Source organism: Chelonia mydas, chromosome 19 (assembly GCF_015237465.2).
Source record: "Chelonia mydas isolate rCheMyd1 chromosome 19, rCheMyd1.pri.v2, whole genome shotgun sequence".
Lineage (NCBI taxonomy): Eukaryota > Metazoa > Chordata > Testudines > Cheloniidae > Chelonia > Chelonia mydas.
This window is the reverse complement of record NC_051259.2, coordinates 10,946,144-10,963,399: the sequence shown is the minus strand read 5'-3', so window position 1 is coordinate 10,963,399 and position 17,256 is coordinate 10,946,144. Positions and strand designations below refer to the sequence as shown.

Sequence of the window (17,256 nt, the reverse complement as noted above, 5' to 3'; positions counted from 1 at the left end):
CAAGGACCACAAACCCAAGGGTGCAACCCAGGAGCATTGCCCAGCTCATGAGTTTCCCCACAGAGGTGGCCCTGGCCAGGGGGAAGCCACTTCCAGAAGTCCTGCCTTCCTGCTCACATCCTGCATCATACCAGCGCTCCCACTCGGGCTCCCACGCCGGGCGTGTTGTGCCAGTCGCTGGCACGGCAATGGCAAAGACCCTGAGCCCGCTGTGTGTGTTACTTAGGGCCATGGTAGTCGCCATGGTAGTATTGGAGCTGCTGGGCTCGGGGCTTTATTATTGGAGACAGCACACCGGCCTGGGCTGGTCTAACCCGGGCTTCTTGCTCTGATGGTCTCATGCGATCCTTGCAAGCCCCTGCCGCGGCTCCGGTAATGGGAACGCTGCAGCTGCCCCTTGCGACACCCCCCTCCGCAGCAACGCAGAACCGGGGTGCAGCGTCCCTGCCGTAAGGCGAGCAACGCACCAGGCCAACGCCAGCCCGTGACTGTGTGGCGCTCACGCCATTGCCCACGGCTGCAGCCCCACCACGCTCATCGCTGCTCTGGGAGAACCTGTTTTTCCCGCCTCTTTGAGAGAGGAAGCCCCGGTCCTACAGTTCTGAGCCTCCCACGGTGCCGGAGCCTTGGTTCTCGCACGGATGCAGGAGCAGAAATTCTCTCCTTGCGCTGGCCCCAGGCTTGAGGAAGGCGTGTCCCCTGCCTGCTTGGGCCCGTACAATGGGCTGGGAGCAGCCACCTCCTCCTGACTGTGTCCTGGTCCTTATGCAAACGTCCGCTGCAAACTCGGGGCAGTGCTAGCTCTTAGCATGCCCGAGCAGCAACCTAGCGGCTAGGTCTTCACCGTAGCGTGAACTCAGGCAATCCACGCTCACATGGACTCCTCCTGGGTCAGCCTAAGCCGGGGAGCGCGGCCACGCAGCGTGTGTGTGAGCCGCTGAGGAGTCGTGCTAACACGAGCTGTAGCTACACCCCCGGAGGGTGGGTTCTTGTGCGTGGACAGGACTCGAGTTAGGGGCGCCACCCACGTGCACTGCAGGGAAGACAAGCCCTGAGAGTCTGGTCGGCTTCTCTGGGGCTGTTTGCAGGCCTAGCGAGGCCTGGAGGACCCACCATGCTGGATCAGTCTCTAGGCCCTCCTAGGCCAGGATTCGGTCTCTGGGAGGGGCCAGCCCCTCAGAGGAAGGTGTAAGAACCAAGTAGCAGCAGCTGTTGGAGCACCTGCCCCCCGCGGTAGGTCTCTCCCTGTCCCCGATCACCTAGAAACTGGTTCCAGCCCTGAAACGCACGGTTTGGCTCCCCTTCCGCTGTCTGTGTTGGGGCCACTGCATTGTCCCACATCTGTCCTCCGCAGAGTGCCTGTTCTCCTGCCTCTCCCAGCTGCCTGGCCGCGGTCGCCCGTGCTCCTAGGACACCCTCCCTCGAAGCCTTGGAGGGATGAAGCCAGTTTGCCAGGCCAAAGGCCACAGCTGGGTCTGCTCCCCCAGCCCAGGCTGGGGAGGCCTCGTTGGAGCTGCCCTGGGATGGGAGCTCAGTTCCAGGGAAAGGGGCAGCTGCTCCCCACACGCACTGGGGCAACTTGGGTCTAAAGAGCCGCCCCTGCCTCCCGCTCTCTCCTCTCTCAGCAGGGGAGAGGCTCCGTTCAAACCCCGGCTGCCAGCCTAGAGCAGGGAAGCCCGCAGCAGGCTGGTGGGGCTGGGCCCTGTCTGAATGGGTGGCACTTGAAGACTTCCCACCCTGGCTTAGCAGCAGGTCCTCAGTGCTGGGACTCCCAGCCGTGAGCACCACCTGAGCCTGGCCAGGAGGGGCGTTAGCGCCGACTGGCTGGGCAGAAGGTCTGAGCTCGCTCGCTGGCTGGCCCCAGGGAGGAAATGAAGATCAGCTAACTGGAGTCAGCTGCCTCTGGCCTGGCCGTTCTCAGGGCAAGTGGGGTTTCCAGCACCAGTCCAAATAGACTGGCAGGAAGCCACCCCTGCAGCCGTGAGGACCCCTGCATGCCCCCGGGGCCATGCCAGCACCAGGAGAGCAGGGAGAGCCCAGCTGGCTGTGAAGAGCCACCGCAGCCAGGTACTGGGGGAGAAGGAGGTTTTCTTTGGGGGTGAAGAGGACTATGACCTACTGGCTTAGGGGAGGGGCCGGGGCAGCGTGCACAGGGTGTCCTGCCCCTGGTGGCAGCGGGCGGGAGCACACACAGAGCCGTGTGAAGTCAAACCGCCTGGGGAAGCAAGTGCCCCTTCATCCCCCCACCTGCTTTAAAAGAGAGGCAGCAATTTCCCTGGTACTTTATTGCCAGCAATGGCACGAGCAACATCAGCTGCGCCCCCGTGGGCTTCTTTGGGCTGCTCCGTAGCCAGGCTGCCATCCTAGGGGGACAGCACTCCCCCACCCCTCGGTACAGGCAGCCCCCCTTTTCACACCTCTCCCCTTCCCCAAATTACCACCCCGCCTTGACTGCTACGGTATGTTCCCACCATCCTCCCGCCTGCGTGGCTGCTTTACTTTTCACTCGGGGGCTTAGTGCTGCGAGGTTCCGAGGAGCTGATTTGCTACCGACGAGGGCCCAGGCAGGGGGAGGGTAGGAATTAGGCTCTCAAGTGGGTGTCTCTGCAGGGATGAAATCCACACTGGCCTGCAAACTAACAGCCCAGGCCTGGTAACCCTTGTGGGTGGGGCTAGGATGGCGTAGGTGACCCCAGCCTGTTTTGGCCCCAGGGTCACTCCAGGATGGGGTAGGTGGCATCCGTGGCTACCCCGCAGTTGTTGTCCTTCATGGACATGAGGATGTAGCCGTTGTTACCCCAGTAGGTGGACCAGGAGTTCTTCACCAGCCAGTACAGCTCTCCTTGGAGCACACCGTAGCCGACAGCCAAGACCGCGTGGTCCAGGTTACCTCTCCGGTTACCTAGAGGGGCAAAAAATAAATATAAATGACGGCACCGTACCACTAGCAGGCTCGTTAGTGACAGACCCAGGGCCTAGCTTCTCATCCACACGTCTCACAGCACTCTGCAGCCATGGATAAGTGTTGTTATCGCCCAGGTAACCTGAGGCATCGGGTTTACGTAACTAGCCCAAAATCACCTAGCAAATGAACAGCAGAGCTGGGACTAGAAACCAGGAGTCCAGGCTCCCCATCCAGTGTCCTGTTTTCTCCCCTGCCCTGCCTTCAGTGCTCCTTAGAGTTGGTGGCAGGTTCCTGAGCAGTGGCTCCAAGCTTCTCAGATGCCGTTCTGCAGCCTGGTAAGCAGGCAGCAAATCTGTTGGGTTTTATTCCAGCTGCTCCTTTTGGAGGCTGAACCTGTAACCCTCCCTGCCAGCTTGTGGCTCTGGTGAAGCCCTGCCACGTGGCAATATCATCCTCCTCTGAGCCAGGGGTTCCTCCGTTTTAGTTTCCTTTCATCAAAGCCATTGGGCCTCCCCCCACCACCCCAAGGGAAAACCCCACATCTTGCTGAACTGGCTTGTTTGTCTGGTCTGAATGTATGCAGCTGGGAAAGGAGACGCAGCTGCCCCCCAATGTCAGATCCCCTGCAACGCACTTGTCAAGCCAGAGGGGCTCCAGACTGCTGGTGGAGTCATGGTGTTTACCGCGTTCATTGGCAGCACCCCAGCATTGCTGGACTTGGCTGCCAGACGTCAACTGCCCAGGGCCTGGTTAGAGCCAGCCAAAGCCATCCCAGGAGCCGATCGGCCGGGAACGGCCGCACTCACCACACTTGGGTTCATAGTAGACGCCGTTGGAGTAGAAGGAGAAGGACCGCTGGGAGGCGTCGATGCTGACGGCCACGGGGCCGTTCTTGTAGATGGCGGCTTTCAGGGCCGTGATGTTACCCGAGGTGACGTTGACGTAGCCTTTCATTTTGCCCACCAGCTCGGACTTGTTGTAGTGGCACAAGCCGTTCTGCAACACGGACAAAGGAGATGACAGCCACTCTCCTCCACCCCTGCACGCGTGAGCCAGGCCGATGGCCCCACGGGCCGGGCGTCTCGGCTGGTCAGGCAAACATGCGGATGCCCCCTGGGCTCAAAGGAAGCCATAAGCGTCTCTGGCTGCTGGCATGTCCAGTCTATGCTTTAATGCGCCTATTTTCTTTCTATGACCCCAATCAGCTCTGTGCCCAAGTGCCTCCGCCCCAACACCCCCGATAGACAGGGGAGTCTGACCCCCATTGCACTGTCAGGGAAACTGAGGCACGGAGTAAGGGGAAGTGATTTGCCAGGCTAGCAGTTGAGCCCAGGTCTTCCAAGTCCCAGGCTAGTGCCTTAGCAGGGCCATGAAGCTGTAATTGGGGCCAGCAAGGGCATGTTATCAGCAGTCCCAGTGGCTGCTTCCCACGTGGATGCTGCACACTAGTCACTGACTCTATGTGGGGTCGCTGGAGCGGCCCCATGGGATAGAGCCCCAAAGCCCCTAGAGGTCTCGGCCCTGCTGGAGGCAGAGGCTCCCCCTTCATGGCAACCTGCTTTTGACTCACAGACTGGGACACACCAGGGAGGTTCAGCGGGATCAGAGCTCCCGTGCCAATGGAACCGCTCCCCGGGCACCTCCGGCAGCCGAGCCGGAGGGCGCCACGCTCACCTGGCCTTTGTACAGGCCATAGGAATCGGTGCTGGCGATGCCGCCGTGCTTCTTGATCCACTCGTACGCGCTCCACTCCTCACCGCCGTCGCAGCCGTAGTTCCCGAAGCCCCAGGAGCAGTCGATCAGGACTTGCTGGGACAGCGGGGTCACTACTCCGGTCTGGGGAGGGAGGAAACCCAGGTCCTCAGCTGCAAAGCCGCAGCCAGGCGGCTGGATCAGGCGCTATGAGCCTAGAGGGGGTGTTCCCAGCTCCGCCATCCCCACCTCCAGCCAGCCTTGAGCTACAGCTGTGCCACCAGGGGCCCACGCAGTGGGGAGTCACCCCAATATCCCTGGATCTCCCTAATTCAGCACAAAGACCATTCCCACCCCTCCAGCTGCTGGAGCGCCCCCAATCCCCTCCCCACCCTTGTTCCAGGGCTGCCCAGTGTTCTTGGGGCAGGGCTCTGGTTGCTGCAGGGTGGCTCCTGCACTCCCAAGCCGAGCCCTGGTGTGGACGTGCCGTCCCACTGGGGAGCCGGACGGGCTGCCTGTGACATGTAGGCACGCAGGTTGTGCCCTCAGCAGAGCACGCAGTCTCCTCGCTGGGAGGCGGGCGGGCTCTCACCTTGAGGAACAGGGCACCTTCCATCGCTCCGGTGACAGCAAAGCTCCAGCAGGAGCCGCACAAGGCCTGGTCCTTCACTGGGGTCACGGCGCCTGGGGAGGGAGGGAGGGAGCGAGCGAGGGGTCAGGGACTGAGACATATTGGCCAGGTGCCTCCAGGAATCTCCATCTGGGGAGCTCTAATCCACCCGGTTCCCTCTCCGCCTGACTCCCTCCCTTGCTACCCAAGAGCTACCAACTGTAATGCAGGGCGTAGAGTGCTGGAGCCTGGAGTTTTAGCTTCTTGGGCCTGGTGCTTCCCCGGCCTGGGTGCTGGCAGAGCCCCGCTCCCCCGACAGGGATCTCCACGCACTAACTAGCAGCCATGAATTAGGTCTCACACGGCCCTGTGTAGCAGGGAAGTATCACCAGCTGCACTTTACAGATGGGGAAACCGAGGCAGCGCCTCGATGACTTGCCCACGGTCACACGGGGAGTCTGTGATAGGAGCTGAAAAATGACCCCCAGTCTGTTCAGCTAATTGGGCTGCAGCTTCTGGATGGCAGCACTACTGTAGTAAGACCAGCTTTGGTATAATTCGTTCCCCGTTAATCCCTTCCTGAGGCATTTAGTCTGGTGCCAGCCCCGGGCCAGCCTGCTTGTCTGTCCCAGGGTTTGCACGAACAGCACTGCACGGATCTCTGGGTAACAATGGGATGCCAGCAGCTCCAGCCCGTAAGGCCGAAGCCTTCAGAAGCGCCCTGGGTTGTTTCTTTTCAGGGGCCTCTGATTTTTGGAGTCCCAACTAACAACACATCAGGCCAGGCTTCCAGACAGCGCTGTGCGATTCCAGCTTCCATTGACTTCCACAGCAGCAGGGGGCGCTCCGCATCCTGGACATATAGACCCTCGAGGTTCTACATTGGGCACCCAAAAACGAAAGTCCACAGCCCCTCGAGGGTTCGAGCCCTGTGAGCAGCAACGGGGTGGGGAAAGGGAGGCAGGAGGAAATGCTCCATCCGGACGGAGCTTTCTGCCCAGAAGCAGCCACATAACAACCCACTCACCGTACAGCCTCCAGTCCAGGCTCTCGGGCAGGATGAGGCCAGCGTACCCCTCGGACGGGAACGGCTGCCCGTTGTTGGGGGCCCCGCTCTTTAGCCGCCCCCGCAGCACGGCCATCTCCTCCGGGGTGCGGTCAGCCAGGTGGTTCAGCGCCAGCTTGTAGGACAGGTTGGCCCGATTCTTGGAGTGGATGAACCTGGGCAGGGATGGATGCCGTGAAGAGAGGGGGAGCCGGGCAGCGATGGCTTCTGGGCGCTGCTCTGCCCACCTGGCATAGGGAGCTCCTGCCACAGGGCAGGGTATGTGGCACACCTCTACAGCCCTGGCGAAGGAATCCCTACCCACCAGGCACACCCACAGCGTCCTCCCCTGTGCAGCAAGCAGATTAACCCTTAGAGGGCTGGTGCAGCCTCAAATGGCAGCCAGACGGCTTTGGGGGATTCCCAGTGCCCACTGGCTGCGACCCGGGAGGGTTCTGTGTGTTGGGGACAGGGGGAACCAAGGGATGCCAGCCTGAAAGGAAGTCAACAGACCAGCTCCCGCTTGCTGCGTAGACATACCCCGGGGAGATGAGATTGCAGCTCCTGGAGGCAGACCCAAGGGAGCGCTGATGGAGCTAGGAGATGTGCCCCCAGGCCCTGCGGGACTCCATTCTCCAGCCGCTAGCTAGAGTCCGTTGCTAGGCCAGGTGCTGCTGGCGTTGTGGACAGGCCGTTCTCCGCCACGTACAAGGCTAGCTCAGGAAGGTCCGTTCCACAAGCAGCCAAGGCCGAGCCCCCGCCCAGCTCCCTGGGGGAACCCTCCAGCCTCCCTGACCCAGCAGAGATGCCGTTTCCTTCAGCACACGATGCACCAGCTCCCTTCTCCTCCTCCTCCGTGACCCCAGAGCCCCCGCTGCCCCCAGGCAGCCCTGTACCGCATGTTGTGGGTGAAGGTGTGCGTCCTGTGCTCCATCTCCTGCTCGCTGCCATAGCTCTTCCCGAACACCTTCCGGTAGTGGTGGAACACCTGGTGGGACCGGTCCTCCTGCTGCCCCACAAAGTCCTGCATGGGGTTGGCCAGGATCCAGCGCTCTGCTCCCAACCCGGGGAGCTCCCCACAGGACTTCGTTCCTAGGGCACAAGCACAGGCAGCCGTCACCCCCAGACTCCCCCTGCTCCCCCGCCCGGTTAGGGGCAACCCATACAAGAGGCTTCAGTGAGTGCTCTGATGCCTGCAGGGGTGGGTGGACCAAAGCTCTCCCAGCTGCCCAACCTGCATGGGGCTTTGCCTCTCTGCAGGATGCTTTTCCCATGGACTGTTCCTCACTCCCTTCGAAAATGCAGGTCAGCAGGGCTGGGTCAAACGAGGCTGCCGGCCCCCACCAATGCTAGTGCCAAGTTCAATGCTCAGTGCCCGGGGGGAGCGGGCAACGCCCTGCTGCCACAGCTCTACAGTGATCATTAGATCCCTTCCCCGCCTCGCCCCAAGGAGCTGGGAGATCCCCTCCTCTCTCTATCCTGACTGTGGCAGCTTCCCACTCCTCTTTCCTAGCAGGTACAGGCTGGTTCGGCCTCTCATGGGCCTGCCCGACCTCTCCTTCTCCCCGGGCTGGCCTCAGGGTTGGAAGCAAAGAGAAGACATTGGCATGGACACTCGGCACGGGATCTTGGCCCTTCCAGATGCCAAGAGCCATGCTATACCAGCAGGGCTTCCACAGAACCAGGCTACCTCTCAGAGAGGCCCGGATCAGCCGCGAACCTTATCCCCCGAGCTGGCTTAGCGGCTGGGTCCGCAGCCAGCCACCAGTGGAAACATCTGAGAGCGGGCGGTGGCCCCCAGCCCATTTGTCTCCAACATTTCTACAGCCCACGGGGCTGAGCTGCCCTTGCTCAACGTCTGTTTGGAGCCAGAGATGGGTGCGGGGGCTAGTTTCCCTGCCCCGCCCCTGAGTGCCTCTGTCGAAATAGTTTCACGGCTGCTTCTGGGCACCTCCCACGGCAACAGGACGCAGGGCACCACCCACCCCTTCCGCTCTGCCCTGGGCTTCGTGAGGTCAATTCCTGACTCTGCCACAGAGGGCCTGGGGCGGACCACATCCTCCCGCTGTGCCTCGGTTCCTAATCCTCAGCTCGGATCCCTTCCTCCCGCCCTTTGTCTACGTCCCCGTCAGGGCCAGGCCGGTCTCTGCGCGCATCTTGGTGCGGCCCCTAGCGCGAAGGGACCCGGCTGAGTGCTATTGGAATGCAGAGAAGAGGGCGAGGCTTGTCTCGGGCAGGGATAAATGCTGGCCCAGGGATGGAGAGGGCCCGCCAGGCCCATCTTACCGTTGGTGGGGAGGTTGAAGGCAGAGGCCGGGTAGCTGTGGGTGAAGTCGCTGTAGTCGATCTCGTACTTGTCGTAGTGGGAGCCCAGCACGCTGTTGTAACCCCGCATCTCGTAGTGGACGGGCGACCAGCCGCAGCTGGTGTTGGTCACCCACAAGGTGTAGATGTTCTTCTTCTTGCCCCAGTTGGACATGTCCTGCCACACGCTGCAGTATTGCCCTTTAAAGTACTCCTCCCGCAGGAACTGGGGCGGCAACGGAGGGGAGCCGGAGTTAGGCCCCGTGGTTCTTCCAGCGCTCTGCTGGTGAGCCTGGCCCATGCTGCCCATGGCACCTCTTTCCCGCCCCGAGGCAGCTGGTGCTAATCCAGCCCCGAGCCTTGCCTTAGCAGACGCCGCCCGGCACACGGAGGTTGTGGGGCTAGGCACCAGCTGCAGACCCATCTCCTTGCCCCATCCCCAGAGAGGAAAGTTTAGTTAGGCTCTTGGGGGCAGGAATTGTCTCTTGTTTGGTGTCTGTCCGGCACCTAGCGCAGTTGGGCCCTGGTCCGTGACTGGAGCTCCTAGGTCAGCTGCTACCATCCTACATAATAAATAATTTCTCTAGGCCACCCAGAGCGCTTCCTGCGCCCGCATCCTTCATTCATGGAGCTAAAAACTCCTCAGCCACCATCAGAAAAGTCCTTCTGGCTTCGAAGATCCCCAGGATGACCCCTCCCCCGTCCTCCCTTCCAACCCAGTCCTCCCTTGTCTACCTCTGGCTATGCCCTCCGCAAGCTTTGGTTCATTCAACGTGGCCTCTGAATACATACAGTGAGCAGCTGTGTCATTTGCCCTTGTATTCCTGTAGCACCCAGTGGCTCCAGTCAAGCATCAGGGTGCCACCGTGCTAGGCATTGCATCACAAGGAGATGGGCCTCGCTCGGAAGAACTCCCAGTCTGAATACGAGCTTGAATCTTTCCACAGCCCCGCTCCCCAGGGAGCTGCGTTAAGCAAGTAGCAGTATATTGGTGAGTTTTCCCCATATGCCCAAGGCCTTTTAAACAGCCATTACCAAATTATCATCCGGGCGAAGCAGATTTCAGTTTTCATTCAGAGTCCGGGACACATGAAAGCAACTTTGCCCAACGCCTACAACGGAGATCTCTCGGTAGCGGGCAGCTGAGTCACCGCACGGGCGCGCCCAAGCTGCCACCTCGTTGTAGTAAGGACTAGTTGCAACAAATCTCCCAGGGTTGGGAAAGGAGAAGAGATTCTCGGCCAGCACTGGTGCCTCCTTCCCAGGTTCACCTCCTTCTGCAGGGTCTGGCTGGCCAGGCAAACCCCCTGCTCTGGTTGGGGCCGTCCATTTCTGACACCGCTAACAAAGCCAGACTGGACTCCTTGGCTTGCTGTTCTATTTTTGTGCTGCTTAGACACAGGGCTCCCCCAGAGGGCATGGAATTGGTTCTCCGGGTCTTACGCTTCCTGGCTCTCAGCAGGGGATGGAGAGGAGTGTAAAACGCCACGAATCTCTGCCTGGAATATCCCCAGGGATATTCAGCTAGGGCTAGAGCAGCCCCGAGGCTGCTCTAAACTGCTCCAAGTATTGGGAGAGAGAATTGGGGAGCTGTAACAGTGCATCTTCCCTGCTGCACCCCACAGCGGGGATCTGGACAGCTACACAAGGTGTATGCATGAACCTTCACCAGCCAGGAGAGGCCAGGAAGAACACTGAAAGACACAGGGACTCAAGCAAGGAGACAGAGACTTGGCATTTACCGATAAGCTATGGAACAACTGTCTGCGGCTTCCCACATACCTGTAAGGAGGAGGCATGCAGCGCGTGGCCAGGCCAACTGTCAGGCGCTGTCTACAATGCCACATGGACTGGAGATCAGAATGGGCCTAACGGTTCTCCCAGCTACAATGAACCCAATCTCTGCTCTGTCCCAGCCAAGCCGCTGTCAGTCTGGGCGGCTGCATGACGTCAGCAGAGCTACGCTGAGTCATGCCGGCTGAGGGTCTGGCCCAGTGCCTGGGGTCCTGCGCTCCTCCCCCGTCCTGCCCAGATCCCCGGTGGAAGGGGCTCACCTTGAAGCCATGTGTGCGGGGAAAGACGCTCTGCGGCTTGACAAGCTTCTCTTTCGTGCCGTTGATCCGGAAGCACTTCACGATGTTCATTTCCCTCTCAGTAGTTTCCGGCGTAATCTTGTAGCTGGTACCGTACGGCTTCACCGATCCCAACTGGTAAGTTATCACTTGTCCTGCAAGGTAGGAAGAGAAAATAGAGGCAGCCAGTTTCTACGCAGGGCTCTTAAGCGTTCTCCACCCTCCTCCCACAGAGCACCGACTGAGGGGGTGGGCTCCTGCTTCCCCCCGCCCCAGGATAGCAGATGCCATGCTTCCCTGAGCCACAGGCATGGTCGTTGGGTCTGGGAGAGCCAGGCACGGCATGCAGGTGACAATGGGAAATGTCACATGAGGACCCTGCACTTCCACCGCAACAGGGATTTTATTATCCTCGGTGCGTGACGTCCACATTGCTCCCCACTGTAGCGAATCCAAGCAGAGGCAACCCGTGCCTGACCGATAGCAGGACTGAGCTCTGCAGGGTGGCCTTCCAGGGAAGAGCCGTTCGTGGCCCTGCGGCCTACACGCACTAAGTAAATCAGGGTCTGGTCGTGCAAGTGGCTGAGTGTCTCCCAGTGCTGCCGAGCTCTCGGCTCCCAGCGGAAGTCCTGGGGAGCACAGCGCTCTCTGCACCTTTCAGAACGGGGCCCTCCGCGGATCACTCGCTGACGCCAGGAACCCCGCAGCAGTTCTCAGCCTCGGCTTCTTCGCCAGCGGCTGCAGCTCCTGAGCAAGCCCCTTGCAAGAGCAGGAGATGGTGTCACCCCAGACGTGGCACGTGAACCACCCAGAGGCACATCCTGCTCTACAGACCCCCAGGAGACTCTCTCTAGTCCGCCTCCCACAAGTACCCCGGCGGCTTACCATGGTAGTACTGGATCCGGCTCTTTCCTCCGGTCAGGTTGTACCAGGCTTCGAAGGGCTCCTCGATTTCGGCGTAAGGCAGGCTGATGACTCCTGCAGCATACGAGTGACAGATTAGTCAGTGTCTTTTGCTTGGAGTCGTGGGACAAGGGCCCATCTGTAGTTCGCGGAGATTCCCCGGGAGAACGCAGACTTCGAACCGGCCCGTTCAGCCGACCCGGGTGACAAGGGTGAGCCTGTCGCCCTGAGGTACAGCTCGAAAGCACCGGCGTGCGCAGCTCGCTTTGGTGCTCTCTGGATTAGGTGCTTGGAGGGAGCTTCGCGTAAAGTGCTGAGTTCTGGAAGGTGCGGGAGGCCAGCGCTCTTCTCACATGTGGTTGAGGATTGCCATAAATCAGTGCAAGCCTCCGACCAGCTGTCCCCACTGCCCTAAGCCAGTGGTCCCCAAACTGTGGGGTGCACCCGCCTAGGGGTGCGCGGAGAAATGTTCAGGGCATTTGTAGTGGGGCCTGGGCCAGCACCCCTGGGGGGCAGGGAGGGAGCACCACCCTGCCCCACTCTGCCCCCAGACCAGTTCCAACCCCAGCCCCAACTCCGTTCCTCCCCCAGCCCAGCTCTTCCCCTCATTCCCTCTCCACCTCTAGCCCCAGCTCCCCGCCCCGCCAGCTCTGCCCCCAACTCCACCTTCAACCCTGTGGCTCTGGTGAGGAAGCCTTGGCTGTGCAGTAATGGGGGTGGGGGGCGGACAGAGTTCATTACTGGTAAGAGAGGGTGCGACAGGAAAAGTTTGGGCCCCACTGCCCTAAGCTGTGGTGGGTGGATTTGCCAGCTCACCCAGAGGAAGCTCCTAGGCGCCAAACCCGTTGGGTATATGGCTACACTTTGAGCTGGCGGAGAAACCCGCAGGCTAGCTCTGACCTCATGCACTGAAACCAGAGCACAGCCGCAGCAGGGGCTAGCTACCCTGAGGGTGCAGCTCTGGGGAGGTGCACGCTTCCGTCAGGTTTATTTCTGTGAACATGGGAATGAGACTAGAGGGCTCTAGTGTGGGGCAGAGCATTTCCTGACAGCGCTGGAGCCGGCTCTCACTCCCTGGGGTTCAGAGACACCCCTGGGCTAACTGTCGATGGCGCCGAGCTCATGGATGGTTCCTAGGGGATCTGAAGGCCACTCAAGTTCCTCCAGGCCCAGCACAACACAGAATCCTGGGCATGGATTAAGCGAGGCCCGTGCCTCGAAGACAGGCTAAGCGAACATTAGAGAGGCCCCATCCAGTGCTGCCAACTCACACCCTTGGTTTCTTGGACTTGTAATTGCTGCACGAGTTTATCCAGAGCAAGCACTCTGTGGGAGGCTCTCACCGGGAGCGATCGGTGCGTGTGTCGAAAGGCCAGGCTCTGTCGTTGGAGGGATAATCATAGGAAGCTAGACATTAAAGTGCAGCTTTGTTGTTGTTGCTGAAGAGGGTTTGGGCAGGCAATGTGCAGCCGGCTTGTCAAAAGCCACGCCACTGTTTCATCCCGGGAAAAAGCCACAGACTCACCTCAGAGGCCCAGAGTCAAGACATTCTTCTGCATTGAGTCGAGAACAATCATTATCATTCTTTTGTTTGTCAGTTGCACACACACAGTGTACTGGGCTCTGGCCCCACACAGCCAGGAAAACACAGTCCCTGCCCCAGGAGCTTCCAGGCTGCGGAGACCAGCCAAACTGGAAGCCTGCAGGAGAGGGACGCGGGCCCAGATCCTCAGACGTATTTAGCTTCCTGCTGTCCATTGGAAGCTAGGAGCGTAAATACCTCTGAGGATGTGGCCCCTGGTGCTCCGGAGCCTGGCTGTGTGCCAAGCTCTTTTTACTAGTAGAGCTGGGAGTTGATGGAGTCACTGGGTTGAGCTCTCCTTCAGTTATTTTTTTTTCCCGGGAAGGGCAGATCAGATCCAAGGCCTCAATTAACCTCAGCAGCAATTTGCCCTAGGCAGCTTTGCACAATTGCACCGGGCGAACCCGTGGCTCTGTCGGGCTGGGCAGAGGACTCCCATCATAAGGCCTATCCCCAGCTTCTGGCTCGGGGCGGGGTATGCTTCAGTCTGGTTTGTTACACACACACACACACACACACACAGCAGGGTGAGGGTTTGATTTGCTGCCCATCCGGCCCTGAGTTGTACAGAGGGAATGTTACCTTTGACATGGTAGATATCTCCAAATTCAGGGATTGTGCTTAAACGTTTGCAGCCTTTTCCTGAAAGAAAAGGAAAACAGAGGTACAGAGCTGTCCCTAATCTGCCAGCACAGCCAACATGTTCCCCCTGTTGGAGGGCTCCAGTTACACCTGAGGGCCAGTTTCAGACTTGGGCCAAGTGGGTGCAATGTCATGGACTTCAGTGGACTTGCACCTGTTTACAACAGCTCTTAGCTCTAGAAATGGCTATGTGGGTTTGCATGGAGCAATCACTCTAGCGCGGGGATGGGGGGGGGGGCGGTGAGATAAATGGGGTTACCATACGTCCGTATTTTCCCGGACATGTCCGGCTTTTTGGTTCTTAAATTGCAGTCCAGGAGGCATTTTTAAATATCTAAAAACGTCCGGGATTTTGCCATTATTATTTTTCCCCAAAGAAGAGTGGATCTTCAAGAGAGAGAGTGAATGTTGATCATTCGAGAAAGAAAGTGAATGCCGATCACTCGAGAGAGTGCCCGCTTTCCCCCCTAGCTCCCAGCGCTTGCGCCGCGAAACAGCTGTTTCACGCTGCTGGGAGGGAGGGGGCAGGAGGGGGAACGTGGCACGCTCAGGGGAGGAGGCAGGGCCAGGGCGGGGATTTGGGGAAGGGGTCCAGTGGGGCAGGGAGGGGGCAGAGTTGGGGCAGGGACTTTGGGGAAGGGGTTGGAATGGGGGCAGGGAAGGAGTGGAGTTGGGGCAGGGCTGGGGGGGGGGGCAAGAGCAAATCCCGCCCCCCCCCCCCCCCGTGGAGTGTTCTCTTTTTTGAATGTTCAAATATGGTAACCCTAAAGATAAAGGTGGCAGACCAACAGGCATGGGCCATGTCCTGTAGTGGGAGGAGCAACCTAACTCACTGCAGCCGGGAAACGCTCGCGTCCACCGGCGGTGTGCGGATCGCATGTCCTTGTGGGAGGCCCCATCAGTCACACGAGGTGAGAAGGGACCGCCAGGGTCAGCTAGTCTCACCCCCTGTCAAGAGGCAGGGTTTGTGGTGTCTAAACCATCCAAGGCAGGTGGCTACCCAGCCTCCTTTGGAAAACCTCCACCGAAAGCACTTCCACAACCTCCCAGGGCGTTGGTTCCACTGTCCTTACAGGCCGGAAGTGTTTCCTGAGATTTTAATCTAAATCTGCTCTGCGATAGTTTGAACCCGTAGCCTCTTGTCCTGCCCCCTGTGGCAAGAGAGAACAACTTTCCTCCATCTCTTTTCATGGCAGCCTTTCAAATATTTGAAGACCACTCTCATGTCCCCCCTTTACTCTCCTCTTTTCCAAACTAAGCATGCCCTGTTCCTTCAGCCTTTGCTCAGCTGCCTTATTCCATCCCTTCCATCAGCTTCCTGGCTCACCTCTGGATCCTCGCCAGTTTCTCTCCATACTGCATGGCTGATAAAAGAAAGATTTGGCCAAGATTTCCACAGGGGTGTGCCTGTTGCCAAGCTCCTACATGCAGTCTTAGGCACCTACGTAAATGGGCTTGGGTCTCAAAAGTGACGAGTGCCCACAGTTCCCACTGGCCACACTGGGTGGCACCAGGTTGTGTTAGGGGGGGCTGGTAAGGTGTGGTCCCGTGGCCTACGCTGTTGGCCTGTGGGTTGCACTGGTCAGGATTTGACCCTCACAGTTTAAGACACATCACGTGCTTCTCCTCCTTTACCCTAGGGGACGTGGGTGTGCAGGCAGGATCTCTGCTCCCCAACAATTTGGCTGGGGCTTAGTCATCAGCCGCAGGATGAAGCTAACACACCCTGTGTTTTAAGGAGCTCGTCTTTTCCCTCATGTCAGCATCTTCCTTGGAGGAGGACAGGTTCTTAAACTGGAGGGGTAACCACAGCCTGTCTGGAAGCAAAACCATGCCGTGGTGCCCTCTGCTCCCTCCACCCTTTGGTCCCCCAAAGGAGGCTGGGGGGCCGAGAGGAAAGGCAGCTGGCACGTAGCCCACGGCCCTGTGCGCTTCTCTGGGTAAGAGCAGTGCCTAGGGGCTAGCACATCATGCAGGCCCCCAGCCTCTGCTAGAGGGTGCAAAGCCCGAAGAAGGAAGCTGCCTTTCCCCGGACGGCCCTCCCTGGTGGTGATGCCAAGCAGGGGGGGTAGCAGGTGGCTCTGTGCCACTTTTGCCCGTTTCAGGCCAGTTCTACACAAAGGACTGGGCCGGGGTCAGGGCCACTGCATGCCCCGAGAGAGGCCCAGGTCGGACAGCGAGGGAGCGTCGTAGGAATGCCAGGCTGCAGCCACAGCCTCCCGGCAAGCTGCTGCTGCACTGCAGAGCAGGTGCCTCCCGGAAAAGGGGCGCCAGCTCCCACCCAGAGAGAGCCCGGCCACACCGGTTTGCTTTTACGTTCATCTTGGATTCCCCCTGGAACGCCAGTGACGTTTCACAGCGGTCCCTGCTCCCATGCCTAACTCAGCCCCCTCTGCCCCTACACGGCTGCCCCCCGCCTGCTGTGTTCCCCCTACTCCAGCACTGCTGCACAGGGCATAAGGCTGAGGACCATCCAGTCTGTGGCTTGCAGGAGCCAGTGGTCCCAAGTGAGAACTAACCATCCAGTCCAGCTTGTCCGGCCACATTTCACTGGGCAGAGCCAAGCGTCCCAGCTATGCTGCCCCATCCAGCGGAGGCTCTCCAAGCGCTTCACTGACACTTGTGAGCATAGCCTCACACCCCCTTTCCCTGGCGTGAATGGTCAGTATGGTTCTCTCCTGGGGAAACTGAGGTCCAGAAAGGGGAAGTGACTTGCCCAAAGGTCACGGAGGAAGCCTCAATCTCAGTCCTGTGCCCTAAGTACATTCCCATCCTTCCTCCCAAGCAGGCGGAGGAGAGGCCCTCAGGTCGCCCTACCGGTTCCCCTGCTCCCATCACCTGTTGCCTTCCATCGGCTCTCACTTGGCCGGGAGCAAACGTTCGCTCTGTAACAGCATCCCTCGGAGATGCGGGAGCTCTACTCTCCCCGGCTCAGCGGGCTGGAGAGACAGACTCACCTGCGACCGAGCTCCACAGTGCGAAGAGCAGAACCCACGGGAGCGCCCCCATCCTCGCAGCTCCCTGCTCGACCTGCCCTGGGCTGCTGCCGTCTGAGCAGCAGCTCCAAGCACCACCTTTAAACGGTGCTGGCAAGACCAGGAACTCGGGGAGCCAATGCCACAGCCAGGCCCTGCCCAGAGGAGGGGAAGGAGCCTGAGCATGTCTTTGCAGACAGCTCGTTTGCTGGTGCCTCCAGTGCTGGGAAGGGTGGATCGGGCAAAAGAGGGAGGAGTGGGGAGGTGAAATGAAATGGCAAGAACAGATCCTATTCAGCCAGGGCGAAGAGTGGAGTGCAGCACCGTGGAGCCTTTCCTGCCTCCGAGCTGAGCCAGGCGTCTCTTACAGCGGGCTCATTTCGACACGTGGGCCGATCAGCTCCAGGGCCAGCCAGCCCAGCCCCTAGAGCCTTGGTCAGACCGACTCACACCTGGGCGCTTCAAGCTGCTTTTTCAGCCAGCCAAGACCTGTCCCTAAGGTCTTCTCCCCCTACCCCCCTGATCA

General features: G+C 59.7%; 1 protein-coding gene across 1 annotated transcript; it reads right to left on the bottom strand.

The window, feature by feature from the left end:
- Positions 1–2,270: 2,270 nt before the first annotated feature.
- Positions 2,271–16,948, bottom strand: LOC114020607 (digestive cysteine proteinase 1). The gene is made up of 11 exons (XM_037881757.2): positions 16,713–16,948; positions 13,696–13,755; positions 11,514–11,606; positions 10,611–10,783; positions 8,539–8,782; positions 7,149–7,344; positions 6,235–6,428; positions 5,190–5,281; positions 4,580–4,741; positions 3,712–3,901; positions 2,271–2,902 (listed from the first exon to the last, which is right to left on the bottom strand). Exons 1-11 carry the CDS (start codon positions 16,762–16,764, stop codon positions 2,715–2,717), a joined length of 1,644 nt encoding a protein of 547 aa, XP_037737685.1. The 5' UTR covers positions 16,765–16,948; the 3' UTR covers positions 2,271–2,714.
- Positions 16,949–17,256: the final 308 nt, after the last annotated feature.